We start from the raw sequence: 15,602 nt of genomic DNA, 5'->3' as shown, positions 1-15,602 counted from the left end.
ATACAATCTCCACTCCTTGGGACAAGATTCAAAGACTTTCAAGATGTGGCCCAAACCTTTATGCACTCATCTGCAACGGGTCACTCAGCTCCACAACACTATCCATCCCTACCTTTGTCATTCTGACTTTCATTAATTTTGTTTTGCTTTATTTTGATTATCGTGGAGTTACCTTCTCCTGACTCAGTTCCTTCTCAGTTTGGCAAAAGCTCATTCATCCTTCAAACCCAATTCAAAGGAAATCTCCTGCCTGGAGCTTTCCTACCATCATGTCCTCTGATTCAAGCAGCATAAAATATTATCTCCTTTGTGCTTTTGTGGCTCTTGATTTACACGTCTACTGCAGCCCGTATCACGTTGTGTTGACAGACAGGTCTGCCTCTTTGACTCAGCTGTGAACTATTTTAGAAGAGAAGTCATATTCCATTCATATTTTATTGACACTCAGTCTATATACCCACTGCAGATAAAGAATGCCTATACTGCTGGTGCTCACATTTAAAAAAAAATGAATGCCTAAATAAATGTAAAAATTTTAATAGACTAATTGGATAACATCTTCACATAGTGTGATCTCAGAAATCCTTAGAGAGCTGGGTTCTGTTCTGTGTTCCATCTCAACTTACTCAGGTGGCCTTCAGATGCCACTCCACATTCCTGGGTCTCATTTTCATGATGTGTAGTGAGATCTACTAAAAGAAGTTCTTTTTTTTTTTTAATGTAATATTCTTCACTTGGAATAGAAAATTACGTGTGTGTGTGTGTGTGTGTGTGTGTGTGTGTGTGTGTGTTAGCTGAATTCAGCCCTTCTGTATTTACATTTCAGAAGTAAACACAATTTACAGATTACGATGGTTCTGTTTCTTAGTGGATCATTTGTAACCTGTCTCCAGCATACATATTAAGAAAACACATATCCTCCTAAGGGCTAAGTATAGCGGGGTGTTAACATTTAGTCACAACTGTGAGCTGAGCAACAAACCCTGTCTTGATGTACCAAATGCCTAATTAGTTGCTTCAAGAAGGAAGACTTCTATTAATGTTCCTTTGTAAGAAAGGACCTATGGTATTTTTAATGGAAAGCTTTTTTAACATCCTTTGATCCACTCCACTTTCATTTTTCTTTCCTCAGTGAGAGCAAGAAGGGTGCAGTGATGAGAGGATTTCAAAGCAGAAGTATGCTGGTCACTGAAATAGGGCCCAAAGTGACAGCGGCAACAACCACCCAAATGCCACACCCTTTCTTACCCCAGAACCACAGACTTTGGAATCAGTGTTATCTTGAAGGGAAAGTAGGTTCAGAGGTGATCCACCCCCAGACAAAGCATGATGGGGGAACAGAGATCATCTTCTTGGTCAGAGGCATTTCCACTAAAGTTTGGTTAAAAATTGTTTTTACTTGAATTGTTTAAAAAAAAAAAAACAAAGACACACACATATGGTCTGAGGAACAGGCTTTAAAATTTTTTGCCTTAACATAATCTCTGTTGCCGCACCTAGGACACATCCAAAAGACTACTGTATCCAATAACTACCGCAACAACAAATAAAAAAGCTACCATTTCATAGAAAAAGCAAAGTTTTGGATTCAAATTATTTATTTGGTTTAGTTCCAGCCAGTGCTCCCCTCATAAATATGCGTCAGTTCTGGGCTCTCTTCTCATTTTGTTTTATGGGGATGGCCCATCTCCTCCTTCCCAACTGCTGTTATCATCTACATGCTGACAAATTCCTGATATGTTATCTCCAACCCAAACTTCTCCTCTGGGCCCCAGGTTCCTATTTTCAAGGCTCTGCTTGACATTCCAACTTGAATGTTGTAAGGTATGTCAAACACAACGTGTCTGAAACTGAATTTCTGACCTTCATTCTCAAACCTGGATCTTTTCCAGCATCCTAATTTCAGCAAATTGCCCCACCATCTGTCCATCTAAATAAGCTGAAACCTCTGAACTATGCTTGAAAACCCCCTCTGTCTCACCATTAATGACCAGTCTTTTACCTTGTGCTGTCCATTTTGCTTCCTAAATATCTCTAGATCTGTCACTGCTCCATCTCCACGGATACACCTAGTCTTGTCCACCTACTAAACACGACTAAACTGTTTCCAAGAAGACTATTCCCTTCTCGATCGTTTCCCACACAGTTCTGGACACATTGTCGACTCACAAGTGAATAATGGGTTGTTCATTTACATGTGGAAACTGTCGATGACAGGTTTTTATATTGCAATACGCATCAAGGCCATGGGAAAAATTAAACCACTCACAGGGTTTTACATTTTGCAGAGAAGCGGAGTGAGAGGAGGGCTGACCCTGCCCTGCTTTAAGCCAGAGCCAGAAAGTGGTTGGATTCTGAGTCTTGTTCTCTTTCCATCACAACACACTCCCTTCATAATGAGCTTCATCTGCTGCCCGGTCCTCAACTGAGGAGCAGGGAAAATACGTAAATACCGTGTTGGAAATGTAACGCACGATGAATTCTAAAATGAATCCTTCACGGCAATCATGAAAAGCTGGTCTCTAATCCCAAGCAGTGAGCAGGGGTTTCCTGAGGTGGCATAAAACCAGGTAAAGCATACAGTGCTGCAAGTTGGAAGGCCCTGTCCCGTCTTTGTTCTGCCACAAAACAGGCGTGTGACCTTGAGCAAGTCAGGGGCTATCTTGGAGCCTTCCCTGCTTCATTTGCAAAAAGAAGATACCAGTCCCTTATCTGCCCAACTCACAGGATTATTGTGAGGATTATACTGAATGATGCCTATGAAAGTGTTTTAATTCTCTCATCTGAACTCCCGCAGTACTTTATATGTATGTCTTTTAGGAAATATCTTTTACTTTGTGTGGTATAGCAAAGAGATCACTGGACTAGAAACCTGCATTTAAATCCTGCTTCTAATATTTCCTAGTTGTGCAGCTTCTTAGGCAATGCTTTGTAGACATTCTCAATTGAGCCACACAAGCTCATCTGTAAAATAGAGATTATCATGTCTGCCTTATCTGAGGATCAAATGGGCTAATGTTTGTGAAAGTGATAAAGTTCTCCCTAAATATGAATTGGGAAATACCTGTATTTCACTGATTGTTCACTTCCAACCTACACCATAGTTAGCACGTGGCACTAAATAACAAAAAGTTGAGTGCTTTCAGTGTACCAGGCAATGAGCAAGTGTTTTAGGCACTTTTTCTTAACTTTGTTTAATATTCATCACAACATTACATATCAGGTACTATTAGTATGGAAATGAAGGCACCAGTAATTGCCCCAAGGCCACACAGCTAGTAAAATTCTGAGCTGGGATTGCAACCCAGGCCTTTCAATTTCACAGCCCCAAAGCCTTAACCTTGTGAATACACTGAGTCACCCTCCAAACATAATTTTAGATTACTGAATGGATGGTATAACGTTCTATGCACACATAAAAAGTTTGCTCCTGTGTTTTATATACAGTAGATAAATGATGCAGATTAACTTTGCCACTGAATCAGAAAAGTATCAGAAAGAAGCCTACAGAAGAAATCCATGTCATAAGTCTGAAACTATCAAGAAAGCTGGGTTATCTTCTAGATTAATCCACTAACTGCTGGAAACAAGCAGGTATAGGGATTGAGAACACCTGTTTTGGAGTCAGGCCTGCATTCAATCCTGGTTCTAGCTCTTGCTAGCTATATAACAGAGGTGTAAACCTCTTTATAAGCCTCATCTGGATAACGTTTTGCTGTAAGGATGAAATAAGATAATTTATATAAGATGCTTAGCCTGGTACCTGGCACAGTGAGTGCTCAATAAATGCTTGCTCTCATTATGGAAGCTCACTCTGTGGCCTTAGGGATGCAAATGACCCCTTCCCTTGGCATCAATCTCTAGATGTTTAAGTAGCAGGAAGTTGGGCTATGATTCCGAAGATCACTTTCCATTCTAACGATTTTTAGGTACTGGTAGGAGACAGCTGGATATCTGCGAAGCAATTGCGTCTCTGTGAATTCTGGCTTTCAGGTTCTAGAATTTATGCTGTCCTCTGACTTATGAAATGAAAGCTCCTGAGGGGCTGATTAAAAAATGTTAACTGTGGCACTTGCATTATTGACACCATTAACCAGTCAGATAGATTAATGATAATCTGAGCTAGAGTACTTTGCCTGACAAAGCCATTGCAAATCTGAGGCACGTGTTAAATCCACTACCTTTTAAAAAGCTATTGTGTTAAGGGGCTAAATAAACCTATATGAGCAAACAAGCATCACAGCTAATCGCTCAGAGACATATGGCATATATTTGTTCTAGTTGAGAGCCAGAAAACAGAAAATGAACAAAGATATTGGAATCAAATTTCAAAATCAACTTTTTGTTTCTCCACTTAAAAGTTTTTATTGAATTGCAGTCAGCTTTTCATCTTCCTCAGTAACACAATTTGCTTTACTGGTTGAGAAAAAATCTATTAAGAATATCACATTTGTCTCTCTGCCACTTTTATCATATCAGTTCCAATCAGTAAACGTCTATAGAAGTCAGGAGACTAAACACTTGGCTATGGAATTATAAATAAGATCTAGTCTCAATCACTGGGGAGAGAAACACACATGTACTCAAACTAACACAAAACCAGATACAAGGTGCCACACGCTACAATAGTGATGTAATCTAAGTGAAAGGGGAGGATAAAGGAGAAATTGATGACTTCTGACCTGGAGGACCATGTAGAGTTTCACATGGTGATTGATATTTCAGTTGGAGCTTCAATTCAACAAGTATTCTGTGAGTGTTTACTCTGGGTTAGGTATTGCTCTAGGTGCTGAGAATAGCTCAATGAATAAAAGTGATAAAAATATCCTTGCCCACATAATGCTTATATTCTGGTGGCGAGAAAGGGGATTCAGGAAACAATAACTAAAACGTAATAACGCAGTGGTGAAAAATAAGAATAAAAAAGGACACTGGGAAAGCTGCTAGCAGTCAGGTAAAACCTCCAAGAGAAAGTACCATTTCTGCAAAGACTTAATGCAAGTTAGAGAACGATCCATGTGGATGTCTGAGGGAAGGAACATTCTAGGCAGACTGAAGACCTAGTACAAAGGTCTTGAGGGAGAAGGATTCTTGGTATATATAGGAAATACAGAGAAGCCAGGGAGACCGGAGAGGAGTGAGCAAGTAAGAAAACAGTGAACACAGGAAGTGATGAAGTTGGGGAGGTGAAAGGGGGCCAGATCAGGAAGGATTTCTGACTATTCTCTGAATGAGACAGGAAGTCATTGGAGGGTTTTGAAGATGAGAAGGGACACAATCTAACTTGTGTTAACTCCAGGTTAACTCCAGCTGGTATGGTAAGAATAGACCTTGAGAGGTTAGAGCAATAGTTCACATGAGACCTGATCGTAGTAAAAAAGAGGTAAAAAGTGGTAGGATTCCATCTATGTTTTATTTTCATTGATTTATTCGACTTCTTTTTTATGATGGAAAATATTGAGCAATACAAAATTAGACAGAATGATAGGATGAACCACTTTATTCCCATCACTCAGCTCAAATAAATCACAAAAGCCAGTCTTTCAGTATTATTTTGTAGCAAATATCAGGTATCCTATTGTATCAAGGATTCAGGAGATATGTTGACAGTACTGTCAAGATTTGATGATGGATTTGATATAGAGTGTGAGAAAAAGAGAGGACCTAACAATGACTCCAAGGACTTTGGCCTGAGTAATGAGAAATATGCAGATTACACTGAGATGGAGGAACCTCTGGAATGATAAAGTTTTGGAAAGGGTTTGAGGCTGAAGGAAAATGGGTATTTAGTTTTGTTTTTAAGTTTTAGATGCTCATGATACATCAAAGTTGAGAAACCAAGCAGGAATTTGGATATACGATTCAGAATTGCAGGTAAAACGTCAGGGCCAGATATACAAATCTGGAAGACATCAACATAGTGACAGAATATAAAGTCACAAACTGGATGATGCAAGATTTCCAAAGCCTGAGTCCTAGGGCAATTCAGTACAGGTGAGGGAGATTAGGAGTAAAAGAGACTAAAATGAGTGGCCAGAGGGACTGGAAAGAACCAGGAGAACGTACGTAATAGAATCCAAGGGAAGAGTATGTTTCAATGAAAGGGAAAGTGATCGAATGTGACAAAATTTGCTAACTATCCAAGTAATGAGAGGACCAGGAATTGACTATTGGGTTTAGCAACATGGATGTCACCTGGTAAACCTCGATAAGAACAGTTTCAGTGAAATACTAGGGACAGAATCATAACTGGAATATGAGGTAAGGTATTGGAGTGAAGTTAGACAACTCAAGGTATGTTGCTATAAAAGGGAATAGAATGAAGTGATAGGAAGAGAGAAATGGGATTGAGACGGATGATTTGTTGAGATGGGAAATGCAAATACATGCTTGTCTGCTGACGGGCATGATACCCCTAGGTGGGAAACAACAATGACGAGGAGAAACACTGGGCTGAAGCTTTGTTCTTTGGTTTTCAAGAAAGGATGGGATCTAGTGCATAAGTGAATGTTTGGCCCTGTTAAGAGCATGGGCAGTTCTTTTATAGCACTTTGAGGAAAGACAGATTATATGCTTAAAGACCCACTTAGGTAAATCAGACATGGAAGCTGGTACAACTTTTATTGTGATTGCTACTATTTTCCAGGAGATTAGAAGCAAGGTCAGTTAAGAGTGAGGGAAAGAGGGAAGGTGTTGGAGATTTGAGAAGAGAGGAAAAGGTAGGAAATATCATTAGGATCGTGTGTGAGAGAGGCTGACTGCTATGTGCAATGCAACCCCCAGCACCATGAAGAGGCAACTTCAGATAAGTAGTTATGAATTTCAAGACTAGTCAGCAAAGCTACATATTTTCTTCCAGGTATATTCAGCTACAACAGTGCAAGAAAAGGTAGGTAGAAAATTACATTTACTTGAGTTGATTTTGGCCAAGAAGTTAATATTAAATGAGACAGTAACAAGCAAAACACTGCTGTATGTCAGTCTTTATAATCATTGGCCATGGGGTTTTAGCTGTTTAACAAATGAAGGAAAACATGAAGGATGAGGGACAATGGAAATGCCATAGAATCAATGAATTGTAGGTCCCCATGGAATCAGAGTCTTAAACGGAAGGTAGGGAAATGAGAGACTGAGATGAAAGTATGAGGTTTGAAATCGAGATCATGGAGAGGCTGCAGAGATTGGTGTTGACAAGGACCATGGTATGACCACAGGAATGACTATGCCAGAGGGTACGGAGGAAGGATCCATGGGCTTGAAAGGTAAGGAAGATATCAATAGATGAGTAAAGGATAAAATGGTTTGATTAGCAGGAAACAGTGAGCAGCTTTGAAAATAAATGGTTCATATAAAAAAAATGGAAATCCATTGTTGTTAGTTATTACTGTTACCACCATTACCTTTGGGCCTTATTTTCAGCCTCTCTTCCATATTGTCTTTGAGCTCACACTATTCTGAGACCCTCTGCCTTGGTGCAGTGACTGCCTTTGTGCAGTAAAGCAGTGATGCTTTACTTGAATTCTTTCAATTAGTTCTCACAGCAATTCTAACAGGTAGCATTCATCTTCCCTTTGTCCACCACAGCAGAGAGATGCTCTTCCTGGTTTTTACATAATTAAATACACAAAACTCACATGTCTGATAAAATAGTAGTACCATTTCCAAACCCAGCCACTTGGACTTAAGTGGTATATATATATATATATATATATATATATATATATATATAATTTTTTTGGTAGGCGGGCCTCTCACTGTTGTGGCCTCTCCCGTTGCGGAGCACAGGCTCCGGACGCACAGGCTCAGAGGCCATGGCTCACGGGCCCAGCCGCTCCGCGGCATGTGGGATCTTCTCAGACTGGGGCACGAACCTGTGTCCCCTGCATCGGCAGGCGGACTCCCAACCACTGCGCCACCAGGGAAGCCCTAGTGGTATATTTTTAATCTTCATAGGTTATAGGAATTACACTCTACCTATATATAGATTGGAGATAGACTTCCATTCAAGGGAGTTTGGTAGTTATTGTGTGCATGTCTTTACACAGAAATTTTATCATATTTAAATTTGAAACACTTTCACATTTTTAAGCAGTGAAGTCAGTGATCCAAACTGTATTTCAAAAAGATAGCTCGAGGAACTTCCCTGGTGGTCCAGTGGTAAAGAATCCACCTTCCAATGCAGGGGACGTGGGTTTGATCCCTGGTCAGGGAACTAGGATTCCACATGCTGCAGGGCAACTAAGCCCACGCACCACAACTACTGAGCTCGCGCACCTCAACAAGAGAGTCCGCGTGCTGCAACTAAGACCCGACGCAGCCAAAAATAAATTAAATAAATAATAAATTTAAAAAAAAAAGGAGACAAAAAAAAAAGATAGCTCGAGACAGTGAGGAGGATGGATTAGAGGGTGAGAAGCTATTGTCAGAGATCAGGTAAGTGATGGTGGAGATGACAGAATATAGGGGCCATGGCTGAGCCGTGGCCTGATGACTAATGGCAGTGCTCAGATTCAGGGAGGAATAAAATATGACCTGGGGTTTGCTGCTTGGTCAACAGGATGGAAGGTACTAACATAAACCAAGAAATGTAAAGAAAAAGATATTTAAGGAGGAGACAATGAGTATGGTTTTGGGCAGCGTGAATTTAAGGTGCCTCCAGGAAAGCCATGTGGATACATGAAGACAAGGGTGCAAGAATTCTTACCTGTTCTCACAGCTGCATGCAGAGAACTTACGAGACTTCTCATAAGGACACGAGTTAAACAGTGGCAGAGATTCCACTAAAACAAATGCCTGCTTCTTCAGGTAATGAATGACCTTAGGGAACATATGTATATTTCTTTCCTTTCATTTTAAAGTCAGGTCAAATTGTAAAAGAAAATAGAAACTTAAAGATATACTTTGCTGCTGTGAACTGGAAAGAAAAGCATTTTGAGACGCAGCATGAGAGAAGTTGCGGTGTGCCATCCGATCATCACACTGCAGCATTTTGAGCTAAATATCACTCCAGCCAGCCCAAACTGTACTGTGCCTTTCAAATCCTGAAGGGTTCCTCCAGGTCATTATGTGTTTAAAGGTTTGAGAGACTAGAAGCCTCACACTTGAATCCTGGCTCTCCCCCGCTCCCTGTCCCCATTGTTCTCAAAGGCACTGGAAGGCTTGTGACAGCCATCCCATCTAGTCTCTTCTTCTCCAGAAGAATGAAGAGTGATAGTCAGGATCAGTGTGAGCTCAGCCTTGTCAACAACTAGGTCCCACCAGATTTGTCCTTTCTCTGTGTCTCTCTCTCTCCTTCACGCTCTCCCTTTCTTTCTCCTTCTCCCTCTCTACTTCCCCCATGCCACCATTATCACCCCCACCAAATATTCCCTATATGGAGATGCATAAAACAGGTCATATTTCCTTTGGCTGGAAAACTTTACAGAAGATGAATGCTGTCCTCATTCAAGGATGAAAGAAGGGGACTTCCCTGGTGGCGCAGTGGCTAAGAATCTGCCTGCCAATGCGAGAGACACGGGTTCAAGCCCTGGTCTGGGAAGGTCCCACATGCTGCGGAGCAACTAAGCCCGTGTGCCACAACTACTGAACCTGTGTTCTAGAGCCTGTGAGCCATAACTACTGAGCCCGACTGCTGCAACTACTGAAGCCCGCATGCCTAGAGCCCATGCTCCACAACAAGAGAAGCCACCGCAATGAGAACCCTGCGCACCGCAACAAAGAGTAGCCCCTGCTCGCCGCAACTAGAGAAAGCCCACACGCAGCAACAAAGACCCAACACAGCCAAAAATAAATAATAAAATAAAATAAAATAAAATAAATAATATTAAAATAAAGAAAGGATGAAAGAAGAAGCTGCCACATCCCAGGAACCCCTGTGTACCACTGGATGTCCACTTTAGACTGGTTGTATATAAGAGGAGGTTTAAAATAGAAGAAAAGATGTGAAACTTGGAACTCAGCCAAGTCAACAGACAGCTCTTTTGTAAAGATACTAGTTGCCCTATCAAAATCCTCATCTACTGAAGAACATAATGATGCTGTTCCCTCCCCGTGTGAGAGGCATAGGTAGGTCTGCTGAGTACATTTGAAAATAGGTGTTCTTCTCTATAGAATCTTGGGATTTAGCAATATATTGTTTCTCTAAAGCAAATTCAGCTTTTACACTCTGATCTCTTTTATCACCTTTAATTGGCAACGTAAAAAAAACCCAGAAGTTGATGAGGAGAGAAACTTACAAAATGCTTAAAAAATAGAATGGGAAGGTCCATTAAGAAAGCTTCCTAGCTTTCTGATTCCTTCTAAGTGAGATGTTTACAGAGTGGCTTTATGCTTTAATCTTAAATAAAAATTTCCAAACATTGAACATGCTTACATTCAAATATACTAGTTCAAATGCCAATAATTAACAATATATAATAATGATACCAATCACATGGGCATTTGATAAATATTATAAAATTCCATTTCAAGCAGTATGGCAAACTAGATAGTATGTGAAAAACCCTTCTGTTACAGCACACCTAAAATGCTGACAAAATTATTCAAAATCTCTTTTATTGAAAAAAAATTATCCAGGAATTTGCTGGCAGCAAAGTAAGAGAATTATCATAGTGGGAAAGCTGACTTGTGGGGCCGGTGTTTAACTGAGAGTATTTGCCTTTCAAGAGAAGTCTAGAGCTGGTAGCTTTAGAAACTAACAGGAGAAGAGACCAGGAAACAAATCTGCAGCTAAAGTTGGGTATAACGTCTGACTGGAGAACCTTGCATACAGCCAGGATCCTGAAAGACCAAAATTCAGTGGATGAACTAGAAAGTGAAATTAGCCTCATGAGAGAATTGGTGAATACATGTCAGTCTCAGTCTTAGCTTAGTTGGAACAACAAAAACGTCTCTAAAAATTGCTTACCACAAGTCTACATTTACTTATTTAAGTTGATATGTTAAAAATGGCAGAAAAACAAATGTTATCACACTTAATGGATTTTCTGATAACTAATAAAATATCAGTATGCGACCTGTATGGACCAAATATACCTTAGCGAAAATTTGGTTTAATGTGGTCTCGCTTTGGTAAAGCAAATCCTCCCCTGAGAATGTACTTTAAACCTTGGCCTCAAAAATTCCCTCAGATAAATTTCTAAGGACTAGATTTAACAATCAAGAATCACTCAAACATGGGAAGAAGTAAACCCCCATGAGGAAGAGTCAGCAGAAACACAAAGACTGCAGATATGAGAGTGATCAAATAGAGAATATAAAATAAGTTTAATACATTTAATTAAATGGGGTGTCATACAGTTTATTCTTATAGATTGGAACTAACCAATATCTATCATAGACTTACAAATCAAACTTCAAAGCCTTAAAACTGTGAAACATCTTAAAGAAAAAATGATGAGAAAAAACCCCCCAAAACAAAAAACAGTAGATTGTAATCCTGAAACGAGATGCATACAGTTCACTTTTACCTAGACAATAATGATATTAAGAACTTTTAGCAAATACTAGATACTCTTAAATGACCTTTGTAAATGCAACCTAATTTAATCCTAACAAAAACCTTCAAGGTAAGTACTATTATTTCCTCTTTATTAAAGGGTGAAGTAAAGGTTTAGAGAAGTTCTGTCATTTTCTTGAGATCACATGATGTCAGTGACAGAGCTGAGATTGCACCCTGCCACACTGGTTCTCCCACACTTGGTTCTATCAATACACAGCCCAATTCTGTTCTCTGCTTACCACTTTGAAACTCAAGGAAATTAAAAAAACAAACAAAAAAACCCTGATATCATATATTTACATGCTTGTCTTTTTCTCAAGGAAGTTTTCTATAGATGACTGAATTTGATTCTGTACACCATCCTGCCTTAAAAAAGCCCCACACAGGCAACAGAGACAAGTTCTCTCCACTGAGTAATAAGTGAAGGGCACAGAGGAGAGATTTCCCACAGTCTCCGAAGTTCCTGCTCAAGACCTCCCGCTGCCATCACGCCACAGTCTACATTTAAAGACCTGGTGGATTAGGCTGAATTTCACTGGTAGTACCTACCTGTTGTCACCTTCCCTGGAGTAAAAAACCGTGAAGGTTTGAATGTTCCCTTTTGCTTCTGCGGGTGGGCGCCAGCTGAGACGGACAAACCGACTGGAAACCAGGACAGGGACCACGTCTCTGGGAGCAGAAGGGAGGATGCTGGAGCTCAGGATAGCTAAGGAGGAAGGAGAGGAGGCTGTCAGAGGTGTTGGGACATGGGTAAGAAACGCATAGGAAGGCAAAGAAGACCCGTTAGCAAACATAGAATAGTACCTTCCCATAGATTCTAAAGGAAGGAACAAGAGAAAGAAAAGAAACAGTAAGTGGAATCAAAGGTATTAGAGTGTATATGTTAATCCCAAACTCCTAATTTATCCCTCCTCCACCCCTACTATATATAAAATAGATAACCAACAAGGACCTACTGTATAGCATGGAGAACTATACTCAATATTTTGTAATAACCTATATGAGAGAAGAATCTGAAAAAGAATATATATATATATATATATATATATATATATATATATATATATATATATCTGAATCAGTTTGCTGTACACCTGAAACTAACACAACACTGTAAACCAACTATACTTCAATTAAAAAAAAAAATGGGGACTTCCCTGGTGGCGTAGTGGATAAGAATCTGCCTGCCAAAGCAGGGGACACGGGTTTGATCCCTGGTCCGGGAAGATCCCGCATACAGCAGAGCAACTAAACCCGTGTGCCACAACTACTGAGCCTGTGCTCTAGAGCCTGCAAGCCACAACTACTGAAGCCCGCATGCTGCAACTACTGAAGCCCACGCACCTAGAGCCCATGGTCCGCAACAAGAGAAGCCACCGCAATGAGAGGCCCGTACACCACAACAAAGAGTAGCCCCCGCTCACCACAACGAGAGAAAGCCCACATGCAGCAATGAAGACCCAACACAGCCAAAAATAAATAAATTTAAAAAAAAATCTTAAAAAAAAATCTGTCAGAGTAGCACGACTCTCAAGACATTCATATAAAACATTGGCTAGGGTATAGCACCTTCATGTTATCAGCTGAAGTTTGTACGAGTACAATCTTTTTTAGAAGTCAATTTGGCAAAATACTTTAAAATGAAAAGTATTCATACCATTTGATCAAACATTCTCATGCCTGTAAATGTATCACTTCAAAAGTAGCAAATGCCCCCTTTATCAATGAATCCAGGTGAAAATCACAGATAGCATGTTTTCTCAAAAATGTAATACCTATACATCTCACCACTCTAAAGAAAATGGGATCCTTTCAATTTTTTTTTTTTTTAACAAAAGATTTTTTAAAAACAAAATGTGAACAATGATGGCTTGGAAAACTCTTTCGAGGATTTTCAAGAAGTTAGGTAAGTTTTCAAAGAACAGGAAAGAAGCTTTCAGATACTTTTCCGCCAAGAGCACTCTGCTTATACATGGTACCACATCAGAAATGAGTTGGTTTCTCCACCCATTCAGGGGCTGCCAACAAGGAGGGTGATGGGGGTCCACACAGATGCTGTTTGCTCCAAGCTTGCGAAGTATCTTCTCACAGAGCTAGTCTGGACTCGATTTATCAGACAAAGCTCAGGAGAGGATTAATCATGGACTCCTTACCTCAATTTCAACAGTCATTATATGAAAAGGAAGGGACACGTTTTTAACAAAGGAATGGCTTCTTACTTCATACAAGAGAAATCATTTTGTTCTCACTAATCCTTCATGCTTCCTCTCAACGGTAACTTGTCATCACATAAGGTCTCAATAAAGAACCAATCAGGACTTCTTTTCTTTGCTCTTGGAGGCCTAATCTCCAGTCTGGCCCTAATCTCCCGGGCCCATTACTGTTGTCATGGTTACAGCTTCTTCATCTATTGTCATGGAGAAGAAGAGGCGAATTTGCCACAGTATAACATAGTTTTTTGGTTTTTCTTTTAAAAATATTTTATCATAGCAACATCCGGAAAAGGAGGTGATTTCTCAAGATAATGTAAATCCAAAGAACGGATAGTTTTGAAACTCAAAACCAATAATAATATTTTTGTGATGTCATTGAAACATCATTGATAACAATTACAATATTGGGTTAATTTTTCTGTAAAGCTACATTCCCTCTAGATACCAGAGACGCTTTCTTTCTGTTGGATTTTTAATATACAGTGTTTATGGACATTAATTTTTCTCTTAGCTTATTAACAATGCCTGACCTCCAATCCCTGTGAAACATATGAAAGATGATAAGACATATTCATAAAAACACAAAAATATTTAATTTGCATTAAACATCATACAACCAACCCTGTTACTCCCCATGTCTATTTTTATTTTATAGAACTAAAATGCTATAGTTCTATTTTTATTTTATAGAACTAAAATACTATAAATGTAGCCACCAGATCAGTCAGATTCTTTATTTATTGCATCTTTTTATTAGCTGGCAGATTTGATAAAAATAAAATATAAATAGAGAACATTAGTGAAATGATAGGATCATCTAACTGTGCTAAGGCCAAACATCTATGTCTTTTCCTTTTGGACTTTTTTCTTGTTGTTGTTCCTTTGACACCAAACTCTAGCTTTTAATTGTCTAAATGGAGAAGTAGATAACATTTAAATTGTAGTTTGGAGTTTTTATAGTTCACAAAGTAATTTCACAAGCTTACCGAAAAAAGCTTGGCTGTATATGGTTGAAAATGACAAAGACTAACATTTTTTTCCTAAAGTTCCACATTATTTTCAAAATTCAAAGAATCATGGCTTTTGAGCTAGTGTACTATGAATTTTAATAAATCTAAGAAATGTGGACTAAAAAAATAGTGATTTGAAACCATTTGTCAATTTTGGTTAGTATGAGAGCAATGAATGAACTGTACCATATCTCATTAAACCTAAATATTTACATGAAAAAACTTACTGGATTAGTATCTAAAAACAAATAACCATTATTTATTGAATGTCTATAATCTCCTATGGTTATTCTTGAAGTGAAGAATTATTTTTAAACCATGAATTTTGTCTTGGGAGAGCCTGGAACTAATTTGAAGACATAAGGTACATGCATGTAAGACAATTACAAAGTTTGAGACAGTCTCTTACTTACAAATGTGTTCCGTTCTAAGTGTTTTGGCAGGATGGTTGTTTAGAAATCAGAACACACTTTCTCACTAAACCATTTCTATTCTGTTCCCAGAAACCTATTTAATTCATCATTTTATAAACTGTCTATAGTAAGAGTGCTATGGAGTTGGATCATACATGTATGAATTTTCTTTGGTAAATCAATGCATGTAACCAATAATTAATCCATTCAATATTCATGGATGGATGAGGACATGTAAGGCAAGGTGTGAGGGCCTGTTTTAATCCATTTCCCAGTTCCAGGGAGGAAGGCCAGCTCGGGAATTCTCCCTGCCCCTGCTTCATCCTCAAGAACCTATCTCCTCCCACCTCCAACATGGCTCCTCCCATCCCAGTCTACTGTCTCAGTTGTCTTGGGCAGCGTTAAGCCTGATAAAGGATCCAGTTGAAGGTCTCTGGGGTTGGGAAGCTAGCCTTGAGGACTTTCA

The 15,602-nt window shown here is 39.3% G+C and overlaps 1 protein-coding gene across 1 annotated transcript in view; it reads right to left on the bottom strand.

Moving 5' to 3' along the window:
- Positions 1–15,602, bottom strand: part of DCC (DCC netrin 1 receptor) — a gene marked incomplete at both ends in the record, with an annotated part of 1,188,726 nt that overhangs the window by 375,755 nt on the left and 797,369 nt on the right. Inside the window, one exon of the mRNA XM_079717018.1 lies at positions 12,050–12,206. Coding sequence (XP_079573144.1) covers positions 12,050–12,206 — 157 coding nt within the window. The remainder of the gene's footprint in view (positions 1–12,049; positions 12,207–15,602) is intronic.

Source organism: Hyperoodon ampullatus (genome assembly GCF_949752795.1).
Source record: "Hyperoodon ampullatus genome assembly, chromosome: 13".
Lineage (NCBI taxonomy): Eukaryota > Metazoa > Chordata > Mammalia > Artiodactyla > Ziphiidae > Hyperoodon > Hyperoodon ampullatus.
This window is presented reverse-complemented; position numbering and strand designations above follow the sequence as displayed.